This window comes from Eumetopias jubatus, unplaced genomic scaffold (assembly GCF_037043125.1).
Source record: "Eumetopias jubatus isolate StellerSeaLion01/CBP00866 unplaced genomic scaffold, mEumJub1_p1.0 scaffold_3, whole genome shotgun sequence".
Taxonomy (NCBI): Eukaryota; Metazoa; Chordata; class Mammalia; order Carnivora; family Otariidae; genus Eumetopias; species Eumetopias jubatus.
The window spans coordinates 113545228-113564657 of NW_028274809.1; the positions used below are offsets into that span (position 1 = coordinate 113545228).

At 42.7% G+C, this 19430-nt stretch overlaps 1 protein-coding gene and 1 non-coding gene across 2 annotated transcripts; both read right to left on the reverse strand.

The window, feature by feature from the left end:
- Nucleotides 1–12740: 12740 nt before the first annotated feature.
- Nucleotides 12741–12812, reverse strand: TRNAE-UUC (transfer RNA glutamic acid (anticodon UUC)). Its single transcript has one exon. It is a non-coding gene; the product is annotated as a tRNA-Glu (tRNA).
- Nucleotides 12813–13531: 719 nt separating this feature from the next.
- VMA22 (vacuolar ATPase assembly factor VMA22) lies at nt 13532–17852 on the reverse strand. The gene is made up of 5 exons (XM_028105361.2): nt 17710–17852; nt 17531–17634; nt 17361–17443; nt 16577–16708; nt 13532–14799 (listed from the first exon to the last, which is right to left on the reverse strand). Exons 1-5 carry the CDS (start codon nt 17818–17820, stop codon nt 14687–14689), a joined length of 543 nt encoding a protein of 180 aa, XP_027961162.1. The 5' UTR covers nt 17821–17852; the 3' UTR covers nt 13532–14686.
- Between the last annotated feature and the right edge of the window lie 1578 nt (nt 17853–19430).

The window sequence follows — 19430 nt, forward strand, 5'->3', positions numbered from 1 at the left end:
AAAAAAAAAAAAGATTTACAGCAGAACAAGAACCAAATACTTACCCAAAGTAGGATGTAAATTAAAATTAAATTCTCTACCCAGAACAGTGTCCAGCAGAGCAGCTACATCTGCGGCCATAGCACATGTATTACACAAAGCAGTATTGCAGGGGACAGGGCTGCAGTCCCAAAAGGATCACAGGAAAGTGCCTGCCTGCTGAAGTTCCCTGAGTATATAACCTGATCGAAAAGTCACTCCCAGTCTTCATTCCAGTCTTGTTCAAAGCAAGAATTAAGAACTAAGAATTAATAAGGTAAAGGAAAAGGTGCACGATCAGGTTTCAAAAAAAGTTTGTAGGTTGCTGTGTATTGTAGAAGTACGAAAATATGACATTATTCTTTGGATTGGGTCTGTGATCATATGGAATGGAGAAGTCAGAAGTCAGACTTGATACCCAAGTGGGAATATCGACCTGCCAGTCCCTACGTAAGCCTAATCCTTTTAAGTTATTAATTTTAAAAATCAGTTTTATCCTATTCTGTTGAGTCTTTCTTAGAGACTCTCAAAAATGCCTAAGCTTCAGGGTAAATACCTAGTAGTGCAATCGCTGGGTCGTAGGGTAGCTCTATTTTTTATGTCTTTAGGAACCTCCATACTGTTTTCCAGAGTTTCTGTACCAGCTTGCATTCCCACCAACAGTGCAAGAGCCACAACCTCGTCAACACTTGTTGTTTCCTGTCTTGTTAATTGTGGCCATTCTAGCTGGTGTAAGGTGGTATCTCTCATATGTGGAACATAAGAAATAGAGCAGAGGACAACAGGGGAAGGGAGGGAAAACTAAATGGGAAGGAATCAGAGAGGGAGACAAACCATGAGAGACTCTGGACTCTGGGAAACAAACTGAGTGTTACAGAAGGGAGAGGTTGGGGGGATGGGGTGACTGGGTGATGGGTATTAAGGAGAGCACCTATTGGGATGAGCACTGGGTGTTATATGCAACTAATAAATTGTTGAACACTACAACAAAAGTTATGATGGCTGTATGTTGACTAACTGAACATAATGAAAAATTTTTAAAAAATGCCTAAGCTGCTTGAGACATCTTAAACTATAAGATACATTACACCAATAATTTCAGTGTCATACAGATAATAAGCAGTATGCCATCTTTCTTACCATTTTTTAAAAGAAAATTGGGAAAAATAAGTCTCCAAGTCTGATAAAAATTATAGCATGATCTAAAACGAGAGCTTAGCTTTCGGTATGAACTTTTACGTCCAACAAACATATACTATAATTCAAAATAAAATCATGACATATAGCAAGGATAGTTTTACTTGGCATTTGTTAGTATAAGAGGCTATAAATTCACATGCTTGCAAAAACAGAGATAAAAAACAACAATCAGCAAATTTGGAAGGAGGCTGAAGGTTTGGGAAAAAGGTAGCTATTTCCACTTTAATCTCATCCCTCAAGTAGTGGTATGGGAGCAGACTCAAGAACAAAAAATGAGAGCAACCAAGGATAATTTATTAAAATTCACCTTAAAAATCGAATCTGCCATCTTGGATCTCTGTACCTGGTGTAACTTCCATAGTACAGTCTTCAGCCCAAGTTAAATAACATATTTCCCCATTAAGATACCACGTAATTTTTCACTGAGAGGCCATATAAGGACAGACTAGCTGTGCCTATGACTTGAAACTAAGAACATCGGATAATCATTAATATGAAACTGAAAGGGAAGGAAGGGAAAAAACAAACATGGTAAATAGAATGAAAATTTTAAACTATCTTATAGCATTTAACCACCTTAATGGGGAAAAAGTTATTTATCTGGGGAGTAAGTTTGAGACTGTAGAAAAGGCTGGGGTATTCTGGAATATTTACTTAATTACTGTAATTTTATTTGTAGTAGAGGTAACTGGTATAACTTCAAGTCCCATTCATAACCTCTTTTGTTTTTCACAGTAAGCTTTCCAGGTATCTTCATTAAAATCATAATTTAAATAATAAGAAAGATCAGCATCTAAAGATGTATCACAGTGTTAGTGTACAAATATCTCAATTCTATTTTTATGTAGCATATAAAAGCGAATAAACTATAAAAATATAAATCTTGTGTTCTGTCAGTTTTATTACCCCCTCTAATTTTCCCAATTCTCCCAATTACTAACATAAAGCAACAGGACTATAAAAATTATTTTTATATAAAAATAAGTATTTTATATATAAATATATATATTTCTATTAAAAAAGTATTTCCTTTAAGCCAGAGAGTATTATGCTAAGCAATATAAGTCAGTCAGAGAAAGACAAACACCTTATGACTTCACTCATGTGGGATTTAAGAAAAAAACGAACAAAAAAGGAGAAAAAGTATTTCCTTTAGAAATGGCATTAAGGAGGGCACGTGATGTGATGAGCACTGGGTGTTATACTGAACCGATGAATCATTGAACATTATATCAAAAACCAATGATGCACCATACTTTGGCTAATTGATTTAAATTTAAAAAAAGAATCACCACTGTAAAGTAAAAAAAAAGAAATGGCATTATAATAAAAAATATGCGAGTCTACTTTGATATTATGCACAAAAGGGTGGCCTAAAAAAAAAATCCATTTAGGGTGACTGAATCTTAAAGTTCCAGTAGTCCAAGGCTTTGCCCCAGATGGTTATAAGAAGGACTCTGTTATAAATAAGTTTTAAATCATGTGGCCTTGAGAGAGGGAAACTGAACTCCATAAAAATCTTTTTGCTCCTTCCTGCTTTTATTCTTGCTAGGAACTCCACCCACACTTTATACATGCCTGATAGGGCAAATAGTGTATGTCTTCCTTGTAAGGGACAGAGTTAATAATTTCTTTAGAGTCTTCCAGCAAAATAGACAACATCTAAGGAAGGACCAGGTGAGAATGACAAGAAGAAACCATCATACACACATTCCAGACCATTTGTGCTAGACATTTCTATCCCAAAACTCCCTGGCTCAAAGGAATAATTGACTTATGAAGGACACTTGGGAACTTGTCCATGTTCTAACCAGTTCCTGGATGTCTGAGAGGACATATACACTGGACTACAATCCTCAGGAAAAACTCCAGACCCAGAGCAAAGACAAGGCTCTCTCCTTTCCTTTCTAAGTCTCCCAGATACTCTGCCGGTCCCTGCTCTCTCTATATACCTTCAGTAAACTCTGCTCTCATCTCCTGATGGCTTGCATTTGATTTCTATCCTGTGTGTAGCCAAGGAACTTCTTGGCTGGTCCTGCGAGACACCCTCTCTAGGTCCTTGGACCCAGCCTGCCTGTATCAGCCTGGGCAATTTCGGTGTTAATAAGAGCATCAGGTTGCCCTTATTAAATATATGTGGCTGAGGTTGGAGCTCCAGCATTAATCTGTAGGCAGGCCCTCTAATAATGGCCAATTACTATAAGCCCTTTGCCTCAGTTGTTGGCTTGGTTCATGATGGGCATGTTTCTTTGGCTTGTAGGGTTTACATTAGCCAAACAAATGGCATGCAGGCCTCAGCATTTGCCATGTTTAATTAAAACTATAGCTTCTTTGGGGCCCATGGGTGACTCAGTTGATTAAGTGTCTGCCTTCGGCTCAGGTCATGATCCCAGGGTCCTGGGATGGAGTCCCACACTGGGCTCCCTTCTCAGCAGGAAGCCTGCTTCTCCCTCTTCCTCTCCTACTCCCCCTACTTGTGCTCTCTCACTCTGTCAAATAAATAAATAAAACCTTTAAAAAGGAAAAAAAAAAGAGGTTATTGCTTATTTGGAGGGTTTGGGCCTATTACAGACCAATGAAAGCACTTAATAGTAATAAGACAACAGTCAAAAGAATGGTGTGCAGCTGCAGTCAACAAGCTTTTGTTGTCTGATACTGGTTTTCCTCTGGAATACATCATCATTACGGGGTATGGTGTTGATTTTATTATCTCTGTGATTTTTATTTAATAAGTGGAATTTTCTATCTACTTTTTTTGGTATTCCACATTGTCTATGGGAATGGCCCTGGAGAACTAATTTTAATTTCCTAAAGGGGATCAGAAGGAGAGCCCAGTTTAATTATGTACCTCTTATAACTAAATATTCAGGGAGACTTTTTTGTTGTTGGGGATGCCTGGGTGGCTCAGTCTGTTAAGCACCTGCCTTCGGCTCAGGTCATCATCCCAGGGTCCTGCGATCAAGTCCTGCATCGGGCTCCCTGCTCTGCAGGGAGCCTGCTTCTCCCTCTGCATCTGCCTCTCTCTCTCTCTGTCTCTCATGAATAAATAAAATCTTAAAAAAAAAAAAGGAAGACTTTTTTGGTTGTTGTTTTGGGGATTTAGGGTTTATTGAGTGGTAGAAGTTTAGACTCAAATGGGTCCCATATCAGATGACTACTACCTGGCCCATGGGGCAATCAATGGTTAATGAGTCCCAGGAGAGTACGCACCTTCAACCAGGACTCCAGGTCTTATGGGATGAAGATGAAATTAAAAGTTGAGAGAGATAGAGAGAGCCATATTAAAGGGGTCTTTGTATACATGGAGGCAAAACATAACCCCCTTAAAGTATAAGAAAGAATAATGGTAAAGTTTTGGGGGGCTTTTGTTCTTTTTAATTAATTTTTTAATTAACATATAATGTATTATTTGTTTCAGGGCCACAGGTCTGTGATTCATCAGTCTTACAGAACACACAGCACTCACCACAACATATACCCTCCCCAATGTCCATCACCCAGCCACCTCATCCTCCCACCCCTCTCCCCTCCAGCAAACCTCAGTTTGTTTCCTAAGATTAAGAGTTTCTTATGGTTTATCTCCCTCTCTGGTTTCATCTTGTTTCATTTTTCCCTCTCTTCCCCTATGATCCTCTGCCTTGTTTCTTAAATTCCACATATCAGTGAGATCATATGATAATTGTCTTTCTCTGATTGACTTATTTCGCTTAGCATAATACCTTCTAGTTCCATCCACGTCATTGCAAATGGCAAGATTTGTTTCTTTCTTTCCTTTTTTTTTTTTTTTGATGGCTGCAATGGGAAAGTTTTTTTTAAAGTTGGTTTATCAGTCAGGATTTTTCAGAGATGCAAGCTAGCAAATCCAAAATCTGCCTGATGAGCTAGTAGGAAGCAAACCAGGAGAATCATTGCTGCAGTTACAGTCTAAAGGCAATGTGCTCTATAACCAGGAAGGACTGATATTACAGATGAAATTGGAAAGCAGTCTGCTGGAGAATTTTCTCTTGCTCAAAGGAGGCTAGTCTCTTTGTTCTACTCAGACCTTCAACTGATTTGATGAGGCCCACCCACATAAGAGAGGGCAATCTGCTTTACTCAAAGTCTACTGATTTAATTCTTAATCCCATCCAAAAATGCCCTTACAGAAACATCTAGAATAATGTTTGACCAAATATCTGGGCAGTCTATGGCCCAGCCAAGTTGACACATAAAATTAATAATTATGGTTGTGAATTAGGTCTTAAGGCCTGGGGCAAGAAGAGATTCATTAGTCAGACTGGAATTTGAAAAAGGAGTTGTTTGAGGAGACCATATGTCTCCTTTAAACTATCTGGGAACTATCAAGGACATAAAAGTTTTACTAAATACTTTTTAAGAGCCCAGCACTGTGTATTTTGAGAAGTAATATTTGTACCTTGGGAAATGTCTGTAACCCTGAAGAGAATAAAGAACATCCTGGCAAGTCTTCCTATTGTGGTAGATTTTTATTTATATTTTGGTGTATGTGAGGCAGGAGATTCCAGAGTTCTTTATCCTGAAGGGGACAACTCTCAGCAATGATCCAAAAGTTTGTAATGAATGTGCAGATGGGACCATTTGATGGCCAGAGGATCCAATCTAGTGCTAAGATGACTGCCTTAAATTTGACCAATTGCATTGATCCCTAGTCCATCTATTATCAGAGATATCTTGGCTACAGGATGAAAGGCAGTAATATTCCACTGAGCTCCATTTGTGATGGTGGCAATGCTGTCCATAGAGTCTACACATTTCCATCTCTGCTCACTCAATTTATCTCAAGGGACTCACTGGGTAGCCAAGTGATCTTGAGGAGGGGTGACCTCCTCTGGCACTGTGGCATCTGACAATGGACTAAGAACAGGGAAGGCCTCCCCATCCTGTAGGTGGAATATGCCAGAGGGCCCAGGATTCCCTCCATCCTGTCTTCAGGAGACCTGTATAGCCATGTTGAGCTTGTGATATACTGTTTCCATGATCCAAAGCATAATGGACAGCTGGGTATGGATGGTCACAGGCTCAGGGTCTGTGAGAGCCCTTATTTCCAGGAGATCCCAGTATGTAGCCAGCAGTTTTCATCTTAATAGATTTTATTCCAGGCCCAAGAGGACCAACTTCTTGCACCAGAGGCTTTGGGGCAACTTATAACATTATATGTCATCCAGAGACCCCAGGGGGCATAAGAAAAGGAATCAAACCTCTCCAATGAAGGAGTCTCTGAGGGCACTAATGGAAGTAACTGTTGATTTTAATTTGGACAGATTCTAAAGTATTTGTTGGAGAAACTCACTTAAAATAGGTTGATTTGTAAGTAGCAGCATCAGTGAGATTAAGAAAAATTTGTAAATGAATATGTTGCCACCAGAACCCAAAAGAGATTTGTATGTCCTTAATTGTCCTTAATGAATATGTCCAATGAGTATCCTTGGAGGACGGTCATCACTGTAATGTCATCCTGGTGTTTGTGGAGAAAGGCTATGTAGTTAAGATCCTGTCTGTAAAGATTATGGATTATGTGTGATAGTAAAGCTGTGAGGAACCCCATGGGCAGCCTGGAAAGAGTATATTGTGTCCCTTTGGAGGTGAGGCAAACTGCAGCTGAGAAAAATTGGCACTGAACAGAACATACTAGATAAATCTGTAATAGCAAAAGATTTACCAGTTGTTGATTGGATGGAGTCAGTAATTTTAATAATATTGGGCACTAGGTATAAAACAATTACTGGATAAGACCACAAAATTAGGGTTGCAGTAATCAATCCTGAGTCATCCATGCTTTTTTTGTTATTTAAAATCAGACAAAATTGAGCTGTTAAAGAATCAGTGGGGATAATCACTTTCATTAATTAGGTCTTTTTTTTTTTTAAAGATTTTATTTATTTGACAGATAGAGAGCACAAGTAGGCAGAGTGGCAGGCAGAGGGAGAGGGAAAAGCAGGCTCTTCGCTGAGCAGGGAGCTGGACGTAGGGCTCAATCCCAGGACCCCAGGATCATGATCTGAGCCGAAGGCAGCTGCTTAACCGACTGAGTCACCCAGGCGCCCTATTAATTAGGTCTTTTACAATAGATTTACTCCATAAAGGCCCTGTTCTAACCTACATTGGGCCATATTAATGGGAGGTCTATGGAGGTCTCACTATTATCCTGCCAATTTGTAAATGTCAAAAACTTAATTTAATTTTAATTGATTCCTCATTGTGTTAGAGGATCTATGTCCAATCTGGGATATTTTAGAGCAATAAGTACTATGGTTATGGGAAATTTAGGCAAGGCTATGGTTAAAGTGACACATACTTATTTTTCTCTTTTATATTTTGTGCCTTTCCTAAGATTATAGGGGGTACAATGTTTATACTTAGTGGGACCCCAGGTATAACTGTAATTTGAGCCCAAGCATTAAGACCATGAAGCTTTGTCAGTTGGTGCATTTTAGCAGATGTTAATTTAGAACCTGTATTGTTGAGGCACAAAAGCCCTTTTGTTTTTTATTATATGAAGTCTTTTAGTAAAATTTCCACTTACAATTGAGTCAAATTAAATATATATACTTTATTTACTTTTTATTTTCCACCCTGCATCTACATTTCTTTGGGTGCATTTTTTTTCCTTTTTCTTTTTTTCTTTTTTTTTTGGTTAGTTTGTTTGTTCGTCTTAGTCTTTTAGTTGCCTGAATCCACAATTTCTAGTTTCTGTCTCTGGCTAATAACACTATGTGTGTACCTTCTAAGTGGTTACAGCAAAAGCAGGGGAGAGGGAGGAGCCCCTAATAGGTGGCACTTCCTCCTTCCAAGCCATCCAAATACACCTCCCAAAGATTGGGGATTTGTACTTAGAAAGCTATAACAGCCTCTTCTTGGGATAGTGCAGTTAGCTCTTGGTCTGAAGTACCAATTCTTTTTCATTGTCTTTTTGGTAAAATCTTTAAAAATGACTTGTATGTCCAGGCGGGTAAAAATTTTAGTTTTTGTTTTAGTCTCCTGTTTGTCCCAAACTATTTTGACCTTTGAGTATTTACCAAAGTACTTGGTGGTCCCAAATGGTCTTATCTGTAGGGGGTGGCCACCCTGTCCATGATGTCTAATTTGACCTCTGAGGGGTCCACATCCACTTCCAGGAGAGCAACAGTGGCCTTATCAGTACTTTGAGGATCCAGGTTTTGAGCATAAGGCCCTCGGTGTGCTGGTGAGCAGTACTCAGAAAGGCCCATGAGTGTTGCCCAGAGTTTTACATTCCTGAAACAATGGTGTGACTTCCTCAGGGGTCTTAGACAGAGTAGGGGTAGTGTCCCCCAACCTTTCCCTTTTCATTAAGCTTTGTGCTATTGGCTTTCATCCATGTGGCCCCTCCTACCCCGCTGAGTCACGCAGTTAGACAAGCAACAGTATAACAATCATTTCCTTTATCACAGGACCTGTGGGTGCCATGGTCACTAGGATACCCTCACATTGACCCTATGAATGGCTTGAGAAGAGAGTAGTTTCCTACATAGTGTGGAACAGGCCAAATAAAATGATTCTGTTATAGGATATAATAACTTCATTGGCCCCACCACTTGCTGACCAGTAGGCTACTCACACCCATACCCTGCCACTTGGATGGGATCATACCTCACTCCCTTCAGAGGAACCTTTTAACAATCAGAAGTAGCCAATTAATTTGAGCTGCCCCCAGCTGCTGTCCTAGACACTTAACACCTTGACTCAGAGAGGACACAAGGGAGGACTGTTCACAAATTTCACAATTTGTGGAGTAGATTCACAGCAACATCTGGTAGAGGCCACAAAAAGCAGCTATGGCCCACAGCACCAACATGCCAGCTGGTGGCACACCTGCTAAGGGAGCTACTGCTGTCTGGAAGAACCTGTAAGTCAGAAAAGTCTAGTGACATGTCGTTTGGTGGAAGCAAACCATCCTGCTTTGCTGGGCTAATTGTTTTGGTAGGTTTTATTTATTATGATTATTTATTATTATTATTATTTAGGTATGGTAAGGCCAATAGATCAGGAGACAACTGATACTGAAAAGATAGTTTATTTTACTCAAAGTTCTCAAGAGAAGAAGTACACATCATGTGGGGGCAAGAGGGTGGCAGTGGGGGACAAAGAATGACCAATGGTGAGGTCAAAAGGCAGACAGGGTGAAGAGGAACCTGTACACAAAAGATTTTATGATGATTTCCTTGGGAATGAATGGATTAGGCAGGGTAACCAGAGTTAGGATTGGTTAGTTTGAATCATTTCAGCAGGCTCGGGGGCATAGGGGCTTCCCCTGTCTCGTTATCTGGCCCTGGAGTGATTAGGATAGGTATATAGCAGCCCATAGTGTGAGAGCCTGATAAAGAAAGTGGTTGGGGTGTGGATTTAATTACTCAAGAAGGGGAATTGACTAGCCTGCAGCCAGAGCCTCAAAACTGAGTCAAGATAGCATTCATAAGAACTATATTACAAGAATCCACTGGTCTTGTAATTTGTTCCAACATGTGCTCAGTGGTGGGGTAAAGAGTGTCTTCCCCCAAATTCATGTCCACCTGCAACCTGTATGTGTATAATCTTATTTGGAAATAGGATCTTCGAAGATGCAATTAAGTTAAGATGATGTCATACTGGATTGGAATGGGCCCATATCCAATCACTGTTGGATTGGGTCCATAACTAATCTTCCTTATAGGAAGAGAAGAGGACACAGAGAGAAACATAGAGGGAAGAAGGCCATATGAAGATGGAGGCAGAAATTGAGCAATGCATCTGCAACCTAAGGAATGCCAAGGATTTCCAGGAGCCACCAGAAGCTAGGAGGAGGCAAAGGAGTTTTCCCTAGAGTCTTTAGAGGACAGGAAGGCTAGAGAGGGTTGGGTACTTCTCTTCCCGCAGGTTGGGTGGGCTCTAGTAAAACAGTTTCCCTGAGGATAGGCCTTTGTTGGAGAACTGGGTGCTCTGGCATATTTCCAAGTGGTTACTTTTCCCTCCTTTTGCCAGAGCACCAGGGGATTCTTCTCCAGTCTTGACCCTAAGAACCTGGTAGGGTTCCTGGAGGTAAAACCCACAAGAATGTGAGGGTTGTCAATGCGAAATGAATAAAACTTTCAGAAACTCTAAAAGAAAGAAAGTTTTATTCCAGCCCAAGTTAGGACAGCTGCCTGGGAAACACACTCTTCACAGGAAAGATAATGCTCCAGAGAACGAACACTTTGTACAGGGTTATAGATTTTTTTTTCCGTTTTGTAAAAGGTCAAAAGATTACAGATTAACATATAGGCAGGAATCACAAATTTTAATTTAACATTAATGCAATGTTAAAGGCGAAGGGGTAGGAGTATTCATTGATACCTTAAGGACAAGATGGTTTTCCTTTATGGCTTGGCAGGCCATAAATCAGGCTTTTGGTTTAAACAAAGTTTACACAGTCATGCTAACTTAGAAATCTAAAATGGCTTCCCCTTGGGAAAAATTAAACAAAGATGTTACTGCAGATAGAAATCTCTTCTTTTGCCTTTGACCAATGTCATACTCAAGGGCTTTATTCTTTCACAAAATCTGTACATGCTCTGGTTGGGGCCTCTTCATTTCCTTAGTTTATAAATAAGAATGCCCCAGTTCCTCTGGTGAATCTGCCTGTTTCTCTCTGTCCTGGCTGAGGAGTCAGGAGGAGAGGTGAGGTTGTGCTGATCACCCTGTAGCTGAGGTAGAAAACCTTTGATTTTGCCATCTCTGACAAATTTCTTCCAGTTTTCCTGAGGGCTCTGACTCTGAGTCTGATGGCCATTGGATCCATGCCTAGATCCCAAATGGAACTGGAAACTGTTCTAACTGGCAAAATCTTTGTTTGTTTGTTTGTTTTCAGTTTTTATTTGAGGAAAACCGACATTTACCTGACTGGCTATTTCTAGTCTGTTTATAGATGTGTGAGTTCCCTGGGTCTGAATCTGCCCAGGGAGTGTTATGGGCTCCATGTTAAGGAGGGCCACAGTCACAGTGACTTTCTCACACTGAAAAACTTGAAAATTATATAACTGTCTACATCAGAGCCAAGTTATATTTGCTTTATAGCAAACTGTGGAGAACTAAAAGTGCATTGTACAAAATGTTTATACTGTTCTCATATTTCACCTATGTCATATTCATGTGACTAGATCAGTACTTTCTAGAAAATGGTTCTGTTAATAACTTAGTGAGTCGCTGTTAAAATTGCTATGGTAATAAATTGATGCATCTTAGCTATTTTTGTCTAAATTAAGCCACCATGGTAGCAAAAACCTAAGATTCTTGTTCTGCAAAAGAACGATAAATATTAAACATGTCAAAATAAAATAAAGTAAAATAAAATAAAGTAAGATAAAATAAAAAATAAAATAAAATAAACTTCCTTTATAGATCAGGTCTTTAGAGAGTTTTTCTCTCAACAGGGTCAATTAGCCTTTAAGTTTTCCTACCAGTTACTGGCTCCAGCAGCAGCTTCTGAGCCTGGTATACTATGACTCTCTGTAGTCAGTCTTCCCCCCAATTTTCAAGGCAGCAATTCAGCCGTGACTTCAATTTTCTCATGGATCTAAGAAGAGTTGTTAAATTTTAGTTTATTCAGCTTTTTTTCTTGTGAGGACAGACTGATCACTTCCCAGCTCCACTGTATCCTATTTTAACCTATACACTTTAAATTAATATGATTACAGAAATAATTTCTCCCCTCCCCCTCCCCCCTCCCCCCCACCAAATGTATGAGTGAATAAATGAGTGTAGTGGTCCACTTCTGAAGGCAGAACCTCAGCCCTGCACATAACCTCCTTGGGTTGACTAAGTGAACCAGACAAAGGGGGTGGAAAACTGACAAAGGCACTTAGTGACTCATGTTTGTATGTTTGGCTCTCCTTTTGACTGGAAGTGTGCAAGTGTTGGGGGTCGAGAGGGATTCTTAAGTTTAAAGTAATTTCTTTCCATAAAGGGTTGGGGGCAAACTGGATTGCTTAAGAACTCTAACCACTGGACTAGAAGGCAAACAAAGTGGCCGCAAGACCAGAGAAAATTAAATTGCCAGAGACTTCTTCCAACTGGCCCTCTCCAGTCCATTCATGCACTTCATCCTATGCTCCTCCAGAGATTCAGCTCCACTTGTTGCAGCCCAGCCTCTGGACTGGCTCTGGAGCAGAAGCTGCAAGGGTCTTGACTTCACCCATCCCTTCCTCCCTCCCGGAGGGTGCCCCCACCCAGAGATTGACAATAAATTTTGAGTATTTTAAATATTATTCAATATTTAAATATAATGGTATTCAAATCTATAATGTATATGGTATCTTATATAATTAATAAATTACTGATAGAGAAAACACTTTAATGATGTGATGAAAATTAATACTTCGTTCAAAACACAGAATGATAGGTCCCAGAGCTCCCCTCGCCCGTTTCTCCAGGCTTAATTGGAAAGAAACGCCGAATTCGACCTGAGGCATTCTAGTGGCGAAAATACAAATTTCTGGCCTGGGCAGTAGAAACGAAAAGAAAAGTTAGTCCAATTCCCATACCGGGAGTCGAACCCGGGCCGCCTGGGTGAAAACCAGGAATCCTAACCGCTAGACCATATGGGAGGTGCTGAAAATACATCTCTCATTTCTATAGACATCCCTTACCTCAGCTTGCCGTCTACCCCTTCACACAAGTTTCTTACCCGTTGGGATCGCTCCGCCCCCGGAAGTCCTGACTGCGGCTGCGCAAGCCCCAGCTGCAAGGATCCCCTTCCCCCCAAACGGGCCCTGGGCTGGAACATCTGGGCCTCTCTGAGGGGCGGGAACTCCTGCTCCGGGAGATCTCCCAAAGGACTGGAGCCAGGGCACGTTGCAGAGCGTTTGTGGTTTTCTCAGTCCCTATTTGCCTACTGTGCTGGGCATTCAAACAGTAAAATGAAGGCTATTGCTTGACCTTCAACATCAACTGACATCTAAAATAAAGGACCCCATCCGGGACGGAGTTCCTCGTGAATATCTTTTCTGTGAAAAACAAAAACGTATTGTTACTTATTTTGACTTCAAAATCTCACTGGCTTGACACTTCCTAGCAGGATTTTGTTCTGAAATTCAACCTATGTGATAAGGGATGTACTTTTTTTCTCTAGTTTTTTGAGTGCTTCCATAGGCTTTTCACTGACAACTGAAGCTCAATGTGGCAAAACAAAATAAAAAAACAATTCCTCCGAATCCAACCACAAATAGGACCTACTGCGATTAAAGTAAATGTTAAAGACTCAAGGATTAAAACAGTGTGGTACCTGTGTATTAACTGACAGTAAAATCAATGAAACAATGGAAGCTCCAAAATACAGTATGGGTTTATGTGAAAAAAAAGGTGACATCTCAAATCAATGGTTCAACATACAGTTTGTAGACCTATGGTAGAAAAAACAAGCTGGATGCAGGATTCACCCCATACCTCACTGAAACCACAAAAGTTCTTAAGGAAAATACTGGAGAATTCCTTTATCATATCATTTACAACCCTAAATCCAGAAATGATAAAACAGCTGATTGATAAAGTCAACTCTTAAATCAGTAAAATTTAAAAAAATATGAGAGCTGGTGGTGGTTACTATAGCTTTCACCTTATTCATTAAACTATTCAATTATTTTGTGCAGTTTAATGTGTTTTATTTTACAATAAAGGTTTAAAAAAAAACAATACCATAAGCAAAGTTACAAGAGAAATTGGGAAAAATATTTACATTCCATATTATGAACAAAAGATTAATCTTCCCGCAGCATAAAGATTACCTCCTAGAAACTACTAAAAATACCAACAACCCAATAGGAAAATGAAGCTGATCCCAGCACAGGAAATACATTTGGCCCTTCAAAAATTAAAAGCAGCTCAGTCTCACTCCTATAAAGATAAAGAAGAGTTCCTAGAGTTCCCTTGAAAATCTAAGTCAGATCTTTTTTACTTTTGGGCTTAAAACCTGCCAAGGACTACCTATCTACTTAGGTGTTCATGTTTTTTATTGACATGGAATCAAACTGTCCTGATTTGTTAGCCATGTTTGCTTTTTTTCCTACATCAAAATTAGTTTTGAGAATCTAGTGAAACTGAAGCACCTATTTGTTGTCCTTCCCTGCCACTAACTGTGCAGTATTTCATCCTGTAAAGAAGCCACAGCTGATATATCCATGAGGCTGTTCTGGTTATTTATGAACTAACCTAACAGCTTTGCCCCTGCCCCACATGAATGTGTCCTAGGAGAATACAAGCTTAGAAGTGGTTTCACAGTAGTGACTTTCAACATTATTCAGTTTGCTTCTTCAAACTTTTACACCTAACAAAGCTAGAAACATGCAAACCAGAGAAATTTTAAGGATAAGGGATTAGTTGGGGTGGGAATAGGGGCAGGGGCAATCTGTGAAGGAGGAAGGCCTGAGATAAGGCAGCCACACCAAAGAACAGCTGTGCTCACTGCCCTGCCTCTGGTCACAAGTCAGGCAGACTCAGGCTCCAGCTGCTTGAGTTTCTCCTGGAGCTCCTGGAGTTGGCTTCGACCCCAGTCGATCCGGATCTGAAGGCTGGCCATGTCTGTAGCCAGCTGCAGGCCTAGAGGAAGAGATAAGATTGTCACCATAGTATCCTCGATGTGACACATGACTCGGGGGCTCTGAACATCTCCAGGGACTGGAAAGGCTCCAGAACTTTCTGGCCTCCACACTTCCTAAAAGATTCCAAGAAGAGCCTTGCATTGGCTGCTTCAGAACCTCACTAGACCCACACCCTCACCTCCTTCAGATCTTTACTAAAATGTCACCTCTTCAACAGACTTTCTTTACTCCCTTATATTACCCACCAGGGACTAACAAACACTGTTGCATGCCCTCATTTCCTTCCTTCTTTCCTTCATTATAGTAGTCCTTCACTGTTCTCAGCCTCTCTTCTGTTTTCTCTGCCCCCAGGAGTGTTCCACATTCTGGATCCACATCTAGGTGGCTTTTGCCTGATGTTTCTGCTTAACAGTCTTCTGGGCCCTCCATGCCCAGTCCACTCGCCAGTTCAGTCTTCAGCCTACCTGCCTGACAGCAGAGCTGGCCACACATCTGCTCACCTCCCTCCAGGAAGCACTTTCTCCTCTTGGCTTCTGGGATCTCTCACCCTCTGGTTATTGCTCCCGCCTCACCGCTAGTTCTCAGTCTCCTTGAGTGGTTTCTCCCCTTCCTCCTCCCACCTTCTGTCCACATTCTGAGGCCCTCTGCTGATTTCAGCTTAAATGCTGTGTCTGTGTCAGCAACTTGGGAATTTAAACACAAGGGTTATGCAGTGGGCTCCCAAAACTCTCTTTCCAGCCCAGGTCTCTTCCAAACTCAGATGCATGTGCCCAGACACCCGAGCAGTCTCCACCACACAGCACTAGGAACACACTCTCACCCAAGTCCTGACTTACCCTTGGCTGCAGCTCTCTCCCACCAGGTGAGGGCAACTTCATTCCCTCAGGTGTTTCTGCTGGAATCTGTGGGCTCAGCCTTCATTCCTCTCCTTCCCTTACTCTCAAATTAATCTGTCAGTAAATCTTGTGACTTCTATTCTCAAAACATGCAGGTTCCCATCACTTACCCTCTCCTTCACTGCCTCCACCTGCATCTCAAGCCTGGCTGCTCCCCGTCACCTGCTTCCTCCCTCTGCTCTTGTCTGTTCCCACCCAGCACCAGTCTTCCTATCACTCTGTGGGTCCAACTGTGCCTCCCTCTCTTCAGAGCCACCCATGACTCCCAAAGTCCTCATCAGGGCCTGTACCTCAAATCACGTGGGCCCAGCCCCCTCTGACCTGCGCTCCTGGCACTCCCTGATACATAAACTCCACTCCAACCCATTTGGCCTCCTCTCTGCCATCCTAAACATGATCTCACCTCAAAGCTTTTGCCCTGGCTGGTCCCTCTGCCTACAGCACTGATCCCCCAGATCAACCATAAAGTTCTCTCCATCTTTTCAGAGAGGCCTTTCCAGGCCACCCTTCATAAAATAGCTACGCTCACCCACTCCTGTCCCACTCCATCCACCATACCCTATCTTATTTTTCCCTAACAATTCTCACTACCTGGTATTATATATGGGCCTACTTATTTATTTGCATGTTTTCATTCTCCCCTCAATAGAATAAACATTCCATGAGGGGTGTTTATCTCTTTTGTTTCCTGCTGTTATCTCCAGCACCTAGCATGAGCCTGGAACACTGCCAACAGCCAGTAAATGCTTTGTTGAAAAAACAGCAGGTGTGCAACAAAAGCCTGCTATGGAGAAAACCTGGAAAACCCTTTGCAGATTAACCCCAGCCAGGCATGGCATTAAGTACTCAAGTTCTTCCTGCAGACAGAAGTCTACTCACCTTCCCGGAAGCTGGCTTGGGCATGACGGAGACTGTGAGGAACCAGGATTCCAAACCAGTTCAGAGGGTCCCTGGGGGCTGGGGAGGACTCCGGCTCTGGGGTTCTGGTGAGACCCTTGCGTCTGCGCAAAGCTGGAGAAAGACAGACTGGAGGTTGAGGGTCTCATTACCTGTCCCTTGTCTTCTCTGTGACAATGTTGAACTTGATCTGAGCTCATGATCCTGACAAACACTGAAGGCTGCAAAATCCCTCCAACCATTTATGTTCCAGAAAACAGCTTACCACAAAGAACAACCCTTCCCTTTATGATTCAGATGAGATGCCCAGACCACTCCTCATGACTCTCACAAGATCAGCAGATACCCCCTTGTTTACCACAAGGTAAACAAGGAGCCACACACTTACTTTTCCCATTTTGCCTGAACATGCTGAAAGGCCAGACAGACCCTCCAACTTCCCGTTCGTCTCATAAATGATTGAGATTAGAAGTTTGTCCCTCTGAAACCAGACATTTCCTGTTCAACTGACTGAAGTTTCCCCCAATTGCAAAACTATCCCAACTGTAAAAGACATCACCTATAACTTGTCTATTTCTCCCTACAGAAGTCTAAAGCAAAAAACAAACAAACAAACAAAACAAAACAAAACAGCCTGCTGAGACACTGTGATCCTCCCATCTGGGCCGCTCTCTCCATCGCAACACTTAATAAAATCATCTGTTACCCTGTACGTTTTGTTTTTGACATCGGGAGGACGCCCTGACAGGAAGAAAGGGGGACTCACCGGCCTCACGGGGCCCCACCTCTTCTGGAGTCTGGGCGCTGGCTCTCACCACCCAGAACTTCTGGAGTCCGTCCTGGGCCTCGCTGAAGAACGAGAAGGTAGAATCGACATTTGGAGGCCCCAGCCTGGACCCTGCCCGCCCACCCGTTCCAACATGCACGGCTCCTCACCTAGTGTAGACGCAGACCTGAGGCTCCATGCGGGAGGCATACTGCAGGGGACCTACAGACTTGGCACCCATGGCGTAGCGAGCTTTAGAGAGCGAGAGCCAGCCCTGGGATACGAGGAGAGAGATGAAACTCAGTTTACCTCCGCATGCCCGCCCATCCCTCCCTCCCCAAGATCCCACCTCCTCCACCCGAGTGTTCAATGCCGCCCTCTTCGCCTCCAGTTCTTCCAGGTCCCGGAGCAGTTGCAGAAGGAGCGAGTCCACCTGCGCCCTTACGTCCGGCGCAGCCATGGGCCCACGGTACTGAGGTCTGGAAGCAGCCTCCTCACAGGTTGCCCAATCGCCGCTCGCCATACCGCCATGACAACCAATAGGCTCACCTTCAAGGGGCGTTCCCAGCCGTGGGCCGAGTTGCCCAACGTTTCTAAAGGCAAGCGCTCTTGAAGCAGCGACCCAGAATTGACTAGCTGTGCTCACCCAAAGGTGTGAGGCAACGGAACGGTCGGCTAGAACTGGGTAGAGCTGTGGGTGGTTCCGAGTCGCTTTTGGAAGAGGCCGCATTTTACACTTGAACTTGGCCAAAAGGCCGAGAAGCGATAAGAGGCCGCATTTTAATAGTAGGGCGATATCTGTGGTGATGGAAGAGGCATAGCTGTATGGCAGCCATTTTAAGGGAGAAGAGGCTTTAATTCCAGGAGCCGGTAGGCGAGCCTCCAGTCAACCGCTGTGCTGCTTTTACGGTTGCTGGATCATTTCGAACCGCCAGTTATTACTCAAGCGGTTCATCACTTGCCCATCTTAAAATTGGGCATCCTGCACAGCAGTGATAAGTAATGAAGCCATGCAGCGACATCTTTAGTAAGGGCGATCCTTAGCGACGTGACAACGTTTTGACGCCAGCCTATTGGCTGTTCCAATAAGCATGCGCTTCCAGATTGGCCAATCGCCTTGCGACTCCCAACCCACCCTCCGTCATCTTAACATTGGGCACTCCCGACAGTAGCAGAGTGTAGCGAAGCCTCCAGCGACCTTCTTGGTTGAGGGCAGAATCGAGGGTGGCGTTGCTTACGCTGCCCCGGCATTCTCCTGGACCCACGTGGAAGTCGCGCTCAGGATGGTAGGAGGGATGTTTGAGCTCCTGTTTTTGATGTTGGGGACTCGCCCAGGGCTGGGGATTATTCCTAGGCTTGGGGCTGGTGAGGCTGGTGGCCCCCGAGGCCCGGCTGTGCGTGGCGAGAAAGAGGCTGATCGGACCTTCTGTCCCCTAGCTGCGTCGTGAGGCCCGCCTTCGCCGGGAGTACCTGTACCGCAAGGCCCGCGAGGAGTCGCTGCGAACCGCCCAGGAGAGGAAGGAGAAGGTTCGGCGCGCCCTGGAAGGTAGGCACGTCTCCGCCCCCCCCAGCGGGGGGGGGGCTCTAGACCTATCGTTATAAAAGACCTTTGGTTTGCATTTTAAAATCCAACGGAGTAAAAGACCAAATGGTATAAAACGCGTTTATATTAGTATTTCTTAGTGTTTGTGTGGCTGAGCATCCTTTCAAGTATTTACTGGACGTTTTTCTTGTCTTTTGGCTTTGCAAATGCCCCTTCCGTGATGTTATAAATTTCCTGTCTTGTCGTATATGCTGCGGTGTCCAGATTTTACAGTTTGCCTGTTAGTTTTGTTTATAGTGTGTTTAGTTCTTCCCAAATTTTAAATTTTTACGTTGTCCTATAGATTTTCTCCCTCCCGCACCTCCCCCATCGTTCTTTTTTTTTTTGATACCTTCTTCAGTACAAGGTAACAAAAATATTTTACTGTCTTTTTATCGTTATTATGATTCCGTTGCATTTTAAAAGCATTAAACCGTTGAGAATTTAATTTTATTCGACTTGTGAATTAGGATCTAACTTTGCAATAT

Bases quoted from the DNA above. Each gene is read 5' to 3' on its own strand.
- VMA22 (XM_028105361.2), bottom strand. From the start codon at position 17,820: ATGGCTGCGCCGGACGTAAGGGCGCAGGTGGACTCGCTCCTTCTGCAA. The intron at 17,635-17,709 runs GTGGGATCTTGG...CTCGTATCCCAG, and splicing joins TGAACACTCGGGTGGAGGAG to GGCTGGCTCTCGCTCTCTAA. The intron at 14,800-16,576 runs GTGAGTAGACTT...CTCTTCCTCTAG, and splicing joins CCAAGCCAGCTTCCGGGAAG to GCCTGCAGCTGGCTACAGAC.